This window comes from Macrosteles quadrilineatus, unplaced genomic scaffold, assembly GCF_028750875.1.
Source record: "Macrosteles quadrilineatus isolate MER2022 unplaced genomic scaffold, UCM_ALF_1.0 Scaffold_8__2_contigs__length_117827958, whole genome shotgun sequence".
NCBI lineage: Eukaryota > Metazoa > Arthropoda > Insecta > Hemiptera > Cicadellidae > Macrosteles > Macrosteles quadrilineatus.
In genome coordinates this window covers 11,733,779-11,744,975 of record NW_026542601.1, presented here as the reverse complement: position 1 = coordinate 11,744,975, position 11,197 = coordinate 11,733,779, and the positions used below count along the sequence as shown (strand labels likewise).

The 11,197-nt window shown below is 35.5% G+C and overlaps 1 protein-coding gene across 1 annotated transcript in view; it reads right to left on the bottom strand.

The window, feature by feature from the left end:
• Positions 1-11,197, bottom strand: part of LOC128999577 (voltage-dependent calcium channel gamma-4 subunit-like) — a 132,493-nt gene continuing 121,296 nt past the window's right edge. Inside the window, exons 6-8 of the mRNA XM_054426154.1 lie at positions 5,680-5,808; positions 5,335-5,474; positions 1-1,267 (exon numbers count right to left, since the gene is read on the bottom strand). Coding sequence (XP_054282129.1) covers positions 1,034-1,267; positions 5,335-5,474; positions 5,680-5,808 — 503 coding nt within the window. The 3' untranslated portion in view covers positions 1-1,033. The remainder of the gene's footprint in view (positions 1,268-5,334; positions 5,475-5,679; positions 5,809-11,197) is intronic.

The following is an 11,197-nucleotide window of genomic DNA, read 5'->3' as shown; positions in this document are numbered from 1 at the left end:
TAGTTACATATTACTAGTATTTAAATTTTCTGATAAAAACTAACATGATTCAACAAATTCACAATATGAAACATACAGTTTTTTTATTCACTGGGTAAACAGTTTGTACCTTTGTTCATAGAACTAGAAAAATTACAAATGTACAATATTTTATGATATTAATTATCAACTAAAGGTTAATCCTTATCCTTATCTTCATATTTCAGTTTGGGTTGTCCAAATTTAGCCTGATCTAATTTATGTTAATTCCTTATAATTAAATAATATTTATAATTAATTTCTTGTCTATTATAACATTTTCAACGAGGTAATTTAAAATACAAACCAAGCAAATACTACATTGCTTATACAGTGGATGGTTCAATCAAGGAATAAATCTCATTTACCTGTGCACTTTGATTGTTTGCAAAGTTTCTGTACTTTTCGTTTTAAGCTTTAAATATCATATTATTTTTAACGCTTTTATTGGTTTTAGTTTGTTGTTACAATTAATTAACAATCTTATCCAAGCATATCACTTAAGCTAAATTAGTTTTCCCAACGTTTCTTGGAGTCATTTACTTTCACAACTAGTATAAAAAGTGTAAAACTCCAGTTGTTGCTATGTATCACAATTATGGCGATGAAAGTGATTGTTTGTAATCATCTTTTGTAACAAGTAGTAACTAGTAACTAGCGAGTAGTTCAATTTTTCCTACAAATATCACACGTAGTACAAACTCAATATAATATGACATGTCGAAACAATGTTTTGACTAGATTAGTGCAGCAGTTGATTACACAGTTTACAACTATAATGTTTACACTCTTAGTTCCTGGGACACTGATGACTTAGTAGTTTGTTATACTCCACTTTTTCACTACACTTCCTGTCTCTCACTTGAATAGTTTGCATGACCACACTTAACCTCGCACCTTGAACTCACGTCAAAAATTCAAAACCTTGTATCTAAAATTTGAAATATTAAATGTTTTAGTCGATTAAAAGTGTGGTCAGGCCTGGCTACCGCCAAGTCACGGTCTTGGCTTGTCGCTAGACCGGGGTCGTCCTCCTAAGGGTGTCCGTGTCCTGGGCTCGGTGGGGAGGTCTCAGCGGGGGCACATCGTCTAGGTCGAATGTGACAAAGTCTGGATGTTCGTCACACAGGTCGGTGGGGGGCTGGGGTAGGCATCCGTCACAGTGGGGGTCCCAGGGCCCCAGCATGGCGGGGGGATAGCCACACGAGGTGGGGTAGTAGCAGCTAGACACTGTGCTAACACCTACACCCTGGACAGAAAAATATATTACAGTTAACCCTCTCTTAACTGACTGTTACAAGACCAGGCATACGTTGCATCACAGACTAACCAACACAGTAGACTTCTCATCACATTGTAAATGTTGAAGATTGTTTTTCATGTCTAGTTCATGTCCGGTGACACTGATCGCTAGAGTGGACAAAATTTAGTTTCTACAGTATTTATTTTAGTGTTAAATTCATGATCTGTTTGGTTATATAACTGGGGGACGAGTTATTGTTTATTAGATTGTTTTATTTAGCTAAACGAGGTTTTAAATTACTGAAATAACAAGAAACTAATTGTAAACAAAACACCACCTCTACAGTGCACCGGACAGAACTAACAATAAAATTGGCTTCATCTGTTCCATATAAGGATGAGAAATCTACTAGAGGGAGTTTTATCTGTGGTTCTAATATAACCTTCAAGGTAGGTTAAAACTTGAAACTACAAAAACGAGTTAAATGATATAGAAACAAATATATGAATGAAAATCCCAGCCATTTAGGTATATCAACTGAAATATGTCTTGTAAAATATACTGTACTCGTGTACTTACTTACAGGTACCATAGAAAAACTATCAGTCTCTCTTACATGACTGTACAGTACTGCTAAAGTAATTTTATTTAACAAAAAACCCACACAAAGTTACTGTATTTATACTCCATGACTGGAACCCTCACAATTCGTTTGTTGCAGCCTTTTTGTTTTTTTCCAGCAATTTTGCTCAACAAAGGCTCTAGATTCCTAGAAAAATGCCAATCAAGCCAACTACCAGACTAAAGTTCTGAGCTCATTATAACTGATTTCTATTGTTCTCTATCGGTCTACTTTTATCATAAATATGAAAAATATTTTGTACCACTACAAACACTATATGAGTTTTCTATTTGAATACTACGCTAAATAATGCAATATCCAACACCATTACAATTTAGCTATAATTACTCTTCTAATGGAAAAAATACATACAAAAGTTATGTTTATTATAAATTAAAAAAAAACTTTAGGAATGTTTTAGTTATTAGAATAAACCATACACAGCACATGTTTCCCGTCCCAAAGGTATATTTGTACTTTATGATTGTAAATGTTACATTTAAGGTAGACTAGATAACGTTAAATTGCCTGTGGAAATTAACATAATGGCCATTTAGAGATAAGCAGTCCCAGTAGGCTTACACAAGTGGTCCCCCCTCACACATATACACATGTGTAAAGTAACTTATATACTCCTGTATTGATATAGCATATATTTTGTAAATAATTTGAATGTGGCATTTTGAACCTTTTTCGTATGAAAAAATTTATTTAAATTGCAAAGCTCAGTACATAAGTAAGTTTAACCAACACAGTAAATTGGACATCCCAAACAACATTGTTGTGTGCGTGGATAAACTATCGTAAGGATAATAACTTTTGTTATACAATTACACCAAATATTCCAAAAAACACAACACTTTCAAAAATAAAATAAAGGACAAAAAATCAAACTTAACATAATTTTGACGTGTATTTATAGTACAAATACTTGAGCTAAAAACCTACTGAAACCATAAAACCGTAAACCAGCGTTCAACATACCCACAGTAAAGGTACTTATTGAAGATTATGTTGGAAGTGTGCAATATAAGCCTCATTCAGGTATTCAGGTGATGGTAACAGAGCTTAGATAAGACCCTGTATTAGCATAAAGGTGATAAGGGCACTTGGGGCTAATGTATGGGGCTGATTATTGCACAGGGCATAACTGGCGCGATAAGGGGTGAAGTTGAAACTTAACTTTGTGGAGGGAAAAGTTTGTTGAAACATTAGTGTTTGTGTGAATTATCAGGCTGTTAAAATGTTGAATTTGTTTGTTTTGAAGCTGTGTGCAAGGCTTATCAGATCTCCCTTGGTTTGCTGGTAGAGTTATAACATTGAGTAGAGATAAACATCTCTTGATGTTTATGACTTAGCTGAGTGGAATTCAGTGTATATTTCTGATAATTCCCAAAATTGTGTGTTACATTATTTATTTCTTTTAAATTTATTATGTAAAGTTTTTATTTGTTAATCCATTGGAACGAATGAGTTCATTGTGAATTTTAACCAATGAATAATGTCAAACAGAAAAAAATTAAATACACCAATCGACCAGAACAAGTCGACGTCAACAGTGAAGCATAGGGATAGGATCGGATATCACTATGACATAGAGTGTTGTTTAGTTGGAACTAACATATGAAATAAATTCTTTCAGCATCAACAGTACTAGAAGTTGTTGTAAGTTACTAGGGTTGGAGTTTTTATTGAAAAATAACTTGTGGGTTTACTGATAAAAAAAAAACAATTTGTTGTACCACTGATAGCATTTTGTAAAATATATTCAATGAATATTCATCCATACACTAGTTGCTTGATTACAATATAATGATAACTCTCCGTTGGAGTAATTTTAAATAGTTTCACAATTCTTGTAAATATTGTCATTCCATAAGCATTGCTAATTAGCTAAATTGCTGTAATCTGTTTTCATTATAAATTTTTAACAAACTCTCCAATGCGAACTATTTTCCACCTTGGTAAAAATAACTGTAATATTGTAAGTATTTTGTTTAGTAAAATACGAAGAGACGTTGAAACGTTAAATGTAATCCATCCAGGCATCTATCCAATTATCTGTTCTTGGAAACGTTAATGGAAGAGTAAAGTAAAAAGAAATCTTTAAATTAGAATGTTATTAATTAATTCATTTTATATGAATTCATTAAATTAATGTTTTGTGTCAAGCCGAGGTTGGAAAATGAGTAAGGGTTAAAAAGTCACATTTGCCCTTGTGGAGAACTATATTTTTCTTCATATTGCATCATTAATTAACAAACAAAGCTAGAAAACAAAATAATTTTTATGTAAAGATCTCTCAAAACGACTTCCAGCTTGTTTTCAATTCTACTAATGCAATTAAGCAGCTGTTTAGCAAGTGATTAAATCATTTTGTCTAATTGTGTTACAGTACATTATACCATCGACATGTCAAGCAATCGACAACGATGGGTTGTTAATTATAATATATTTACTGTCTTGTGAGTAACAGAATAAGCGTAAATATATGTTTTAAGTGTTATAAGACGTATCTTTATTTACTTTCCAATAACATTATTTTCATAACTTAGACGCTTTAAAAAAGCCAAAGCAGAGCCGGAGTTGATACAGTAACGGTTATAGAATCTTTTTTTTCTACAATCATTGACATAGTTTTAGAATAAATAATCCACGATAAAAGGTTAGATTAAAATAAACCTACCTCATTGTTATGGAAAATATTATATTTAATTTCTTTGTATCAGCTGTCTGAAATTATGAAATATGCAATTTAGCAGTTCTTCTTGTTTACATTTAAATGTCAAAGCAAATGTAAACAAACATTGTTAGTGTTCTCATCGCTGCCATGGAGACTAATCAATATTTACTTTTAAAATGTTCACCTCAGAACTTTTAAAGCCAAAGGGGCAAAGCCTACGGTCAGTATCGAAATGTGAATAGTCCTATAATGGTCCTTGGTATGGTAGCTATATTTTTGTAAAATTTAAGCCCAGTTGGTTCAGTAGTTTTTGTTTTTGCACCTATTAGTAATACACATACAGATAGACACCATTAGATTTTTATATAATAGTATAGATAGATATAATTTTTTAAGTACTCGCTAGCACAAGGTTGATCAAATTTTGATAAACTTTGTGCTAGCGAGTTCTAAACAAATCACGCAAATAATATTCATATTATATTTCCTTTTGTTGTTACTGTCACTAATGTTGTCTACCTTCATCATAAATTTATAACAATGTTAAGCTTAAGCTAACTCAGGGATCAATGTAGTTTGTGGCATACCCAAAAGTTGTGACCTTTGACATTACCTTTTAACAGATTGGTAAGGTCAAAGACTTCAGATATTTGTAACCAAACCCCTTAAATTCTTGTTAATACACAATTCATTTATTATTTGGCATTTTACAAGGTTTTGAATGGTTTTAGCAAAAACATAGATATTTTTTGTGAAATCTATACTTACTGTGTGTATACTATGTTGTGGACTAAGGGTGTCATTATCTAAGTAGACTCTCCTGGTATGGTTGGCAGGAGTGACAGCGTCCAAGTGGTTATCTAGGAGAGGTGGAGGGTAGAAGGGATGTCTGCGACACTGGTACACCCCTGTAACATATCAGATGCTCGCTACTATGGTTGTATACTATGCTGTGGACTTAGGGTGTCATTATCTAAGTAGACTCTCCTGGTATGGTTTGCAGGAGTGACAGCGTCTAAGTGGTTATCTAGGAGAGGTGGAGGGTAGAAGGGATGTCTGCGACACTGGTACACCCCTGTAACATGTCAGATGCTCGCTACTATGGTTGTATACTATGTTGTGGACTGATGGTGTCATTATCTAAGTAGACTATCCTGGTATGGTTGGCAGGAGTGACAGCGTCTAAGTGGTTATCTAGGAGAGGTGGAGGGTAGAAGGGATGTCTGCGACACTGGTACACCCCTGTAACATGGCAGATGCTCACTACTATGGTTGTATACTATGTTTTGGACTGAGAGTGTCACTATCTAAGTAGACTCTCCTGGTAAGGTTGGCAGAAGTGACAGCGTCTAAATGGTTATATAGGAGAGGTGTTATGGTTGGCAGGAGAGGAGTGAGGGCGTCATTATCTACGTAGACTCTCCTGGTATGGTTGGCAGGAGTAAGCCGAGGGTGTCATCATCTAAGTAGACTCTCCTGGTATGGTTGGCAGGAGTGGACTTAGGGCGTCATTATCTAAGTAGACTCTCCTGGCATGGTTGACAGGAGTGGACTGAGGGTAGTTCTTATAGACTTTTTTTCTTGTCTACGCTGTTGAAATTTTCTTACAGGACATAAAGAGAGTGATATAAAAACGCTTTTTGGGAAAGCAGTCTAAGCCCATATGCTTTGTGGGTGAGTCGGGAAAATCGAACCAGCCCATTCTGCACCGAAGTCGGAGACTCTAACCACTAGGGTAGCAAAACACCCGACTTTTGACTTTCCAGTGAAGGTCAATCAATTACCCACTGTAGTGCAGATAATGAGGCTCTCTTTCTAATATTTGTAGACATGTCAATTTTATTATAACTTTTTTTAGTTTCAGCTTTTATTGAAACGCAGAAATCCGATGTCAGAGGTACATTACTTTCCCTGCTTATAATGTTTTTTTTTTAATTTCTGCCATCTGCAATAAATTAAACCTTTATTAATAACAAATCTACGAATCCATCAAGTGATCCCCTCAGGAAATTTAGTCAAGATGCATTATCTTTAAAGTCAGGTTTAAAAAAATACAACGATCCATAACAGACACAAAGCACTTAAACTAGAAAATAGTGTATTCTTTTTCACAGCAAGTGGAAAACCCAATAAAAATCCTGTAATTAATTCATAATTTTCCAAAATACCTGCGCAAGGAATTTGTAAGGCTAATTCAATCAAGCTTTTTGGATTCACATGACGTAAATTTGTATCACAAAATTAACATTTAATTTTTATTTTGACCCGATTTAAAAAAACTCAAATATGTAAAGTAACCGGAACAGGTGGAATGTTTTTTTTTAAATCTAAACACTCATTAGAGAAGATAATAACACAGGATTAGAAGTTTATCACGGCCACTTGTCACTTGATTGCTCTTCACTTCATCTTTGTTGTACCAAGTGGCACCGAGTGTTGCCACCTTCACTTCATGTTCACTTTACACAGATAAAACAAACTTTCTGGCTTATATCACTCTTTTATCTTTTATTTTTAAACTAAACATATCGATTGAATTCATATACAAGATTTTAATGAAAAAATATTTGCATTGGAAAAGTTGTGTGCAAAATTAAAAATTTGGAAAAGGATTTTTTTATCCAATACTAAATAATGTTTTGTCAACCAATAATTATTTTTTCCAGTTATAGCAAAATAATTGATTGATTTTGATGACAGTAAAAACATGATATTTTAACAAGGAAACGTTTAACTCTAGACTTACTAAAATAAAGTACAATATTCACGATACGGTACATAAAATGATTCCATATACAATACAATTTCTATACACAATTTCAATTGCAATGTATCCAATATATTGAGACTCAACTGAGATGAAGGTGTGAAAGTAGTGGAGATGCTGTGATTGATTTATCAGAATTGTTTGTTATTAATAGATTGAGGAGTTCTCAAGAGAGATGAAACGTAACTCTACTTTCTCCTCAAGCACAATCATCACTAGGTCAAAATGTGTAATTGTGAGGTATTGAAAACAAGCTAATCAAACAAATACGTTACAATTTATGTAGCTTTCAAAAGACATTTTAAAATGCGGTTAAAAACCCTGAGCATCTAAATATTGAACAATATTTTTATAATTTACTATTGAACATGATAAATTAGTTTATAGCATAGTAGTTTTGTAGATTGTAAAACATGGTACAATGAAAAGTATTTCATCGTTGTTGTATTAAGTCTGTTCTTTTAGTCATATGATTTATTTGTGTTTAAATATCTTTTGTTTGACAGATGATTTTTGTAAACATGTTTTTGTAAACATTGGTTTAGTTTGGAAATAGAGTTTGTTGAAACAAGATGTGTGTTTAATATTCTTGTATTAGAAATAGAACATGGTGGCAGCTTAGTGGATTTTTATCGAACTGAAAGTCTAAAACCACACATAATGTCAAGTAAGGGCAGAAAAAAAACGAAATACTCGGAGGCAAAGGTATGAGGACAACGGTGAGGACGACACCCAAAGTGAACTCAACTACGTTTCAGAAAGGGACTCTAGAAAGACTAAAGATGAGTCACGAGGATTTGCATTGGTACATACGAACCGAGAAAATAATGCAGTTATGTGTACTACTACTCCGATGATCAATATCACGTTACCAACTCCGGAAACGTTCTCTTTTACTCCGAATGAGTGGCATTCCTGGAGGAATCGCTTTCAAAGGTACAGACGGGGTTGCGGTCTGGATAGCACTTCCGACGCTCGGCAAATCGATGTACTTTTGTTTACAATGGGTAGTAGAAGTGAAGATATTTTCGATTCGTTTTCACCAAAACCTAATACTTATGACGAGACTCTTCAGGCCTTTGATGAATACTTTGTGCCAAGACGGAATATAATTTATGAGAGATCAAAATTTTTGAGACACAAGCAAGGGAGTGATCCATCTGAAAAATTTATAACAGATTTGCATGGCCTTGCGAAAACGTGTGCATGGGGTGAACTAAATGATGAGATGATGCTTCTCGCCCTCATTATTGGTATGAAAGATGAGGCTCTAAGTGATAGACTCCAGCTGGACTCTCAATTGACTCTGGAGAAAGCAATTAATACCTTGCGCCAACATGAGGAGCTAGAACGCCAAAAACGTGAACTCGCCAATACTTATGTTTTTTTGGTAAATAAAACGTCAGTTCAAAACGGTAAACCGAATCGGACTGAAGGAGTTTGTGATCAGAAATACATCGAGGATGCAGAAAATACAAAGAAGTGCAGGAAATGTGGTTACGGATCACTGGCCGAATGTCCTGCTAGGAAAGCCAAATGTGACAAATGTTCCGAGATTGGACATTTTTTTCGATGCTGTCCCTACCGCGAAAAGTGGATGAGAAAAAACAAAAACGTTAAAGAAATCGAACAGCAAGTTTCAGACTGTGGAGATCTACAGGTTCCTGAGATTTTCATCGGGAATATAGAAAACAATAACAGAGCCTGGGCCCAGGAGGTAAAAGCAAGCTGTGGAAACCAAGTGTTAGGGCTTATAAAATTTAAACTTGACACAGCCGCTGATGTAACCATGATTCCAGTAGGAGTTCTTGGTGATTTTATTAAGACGCTGCCTCTAGGAAAGTGCAAATCCCCTGTGTTCAGTGCAAAGAAGAAAGAACGAATCAATATTTTAGGAACTTTAAGGCTGAAGCTTGAACATAAGGGTGTATCGGTTTATGATCATGCGTATATTTCTGAGGAGATCACTGTTCCACTTCTTAGCAGACGTTCCTGTGAAGAGCTGAACCTGGTGAAAAGGATCTTTTCTGTAGATTCATCAGATATTGACTGGGTTACTAAGTACCCTAATTTATTTCAAGGATTGGGAAATATGAAAGGAGAGTACAAGTAAGAAATGAAGGAGAATGCAGTTCCTTATGCTATATCTACCCCCAGGGTTGTACCAATACCTTTAAAAAGCAAGGTGAAAGAGCAGTTAGAGAATATGCTTGAAAAAGGAGTGATTGTCCCAGTTGAATACGCGACTGATTGGTGCGCACCAATGGTAGTTTGCGCAAAAAAGAGAGGTGGGGTTACGATCTGCGTGGACCTATCCAAACTCAACAACAGTGTGAAACGTCGGTTTTATCCTATTCCAAAAATTGAACTTTCATTGTCCGAGATCGCGGGAGCCAAGTACTTCAGCAAGATCGATGCGAATTCCGGTTTCTGGCAACTGAACCTTGCAGAGGAGTCACAAGATTACACAACATTTATCACCCCTTTCGGGAGGTATAAATTCTGTAAGTTACCTTTTGGAATTACATCTGCTCATGAAGAGTTTCAGCGCCGTATGTCAAAAGCTTTAGAAGGGGCAAAGAACTGTTTAGTGCACATTGATGACTGTTTGATATGGGGAAGAACGAAAGAGGAACACGACGAGTGTCTTAGAGCCGTTCTAGAGAGAGTGCAAGCTAATGGAATCACTTTGAATAAGCAGAAGTCTGAGTTCTGCAAGAAGACTGTAACATTTTTGGGGTTTGTGTTGTCTAAGGAAGGAATCAAGCCTGATCCAAGCAAGGTACAAGCATTGTGGACTTACCAGCCCCAAGTAATGCTAATGAAGTCCAGAGATTCATGGGCATGATCACTTTTCTGGCTAAATTTATTCCGAACTGCAGTGAGATTTTAGAGCCAATTACGAGCTTGTTAAAGACTAAAAACGATTTCTTTTGGGGACCAACTCAGGAAAAAGCTTTTGTCACAGTAAAACAGATTTTATCATCAGAGCCATGTTTAAAATGTTTCCTGATGGGTAAAATGTACACAATTGAGAGCGACCACAAACCGCTTGTCTCAATTTTCAAAAGACAAAATTTGGACGAGCTCTCACCGAGGCTACAGCGATTCCGAATGCGTATGATGAGATACGATTATCGCATGACCTGGACCCCAAGATAAGACCTTGCCATAGCAGATCTGCTATCGAGAAGTCCTATTCCGGCTAATGAAGATGGCGAATTGACAGAAGAAGTGGAAGCCTTCGTCCATGAAATCAGTATGATTAGTATAAACACTACAGATGAAAATGTGACAAAGGTACTTCACTCACAAATGAGGGATCCAATATGTGCACAACTCAAGTTAAAAATTTTAGACGAATGGCCTGGAAAATCAAGTTTACCTAATGAGATTCAAGAATACTTTAACGTGAAAGACGAGTTAAGTTGTATTGATGGGTTATTGCTTCGAGGAACTCGGATGATAATACCTCAGGAACTACGAGCGGAAATGCTCGAGAGGCTTCACAGTGGACACTTGGGAATCACAAAAACAAGGAAACGTGCTTTGGGAACCATGTGGTGGCCTGGAATTTCTCAAGAAATAGAAAGAAAAATCAAATCGTGTCCAGTGTGTATTCAGAGCTCAACTAATTATAGTGAACCATTGATTCCAGAACTTATGTTTGGGGGGAAAATAAGAGACAATCTTCCATCTACTTTGGTTGGAAATCCTGTGGAAAATAAAGACTTTTTTGAGAGGGAGAATAAGTACCAGTGGAAGTATAAGATACAATTTGATAAACGACATGGAGCGAGTGGTTTAAGTGAATTAGAAGAGGGAAGCATGGTATGGATCAGGGATCTACGTAGACATGGTAAA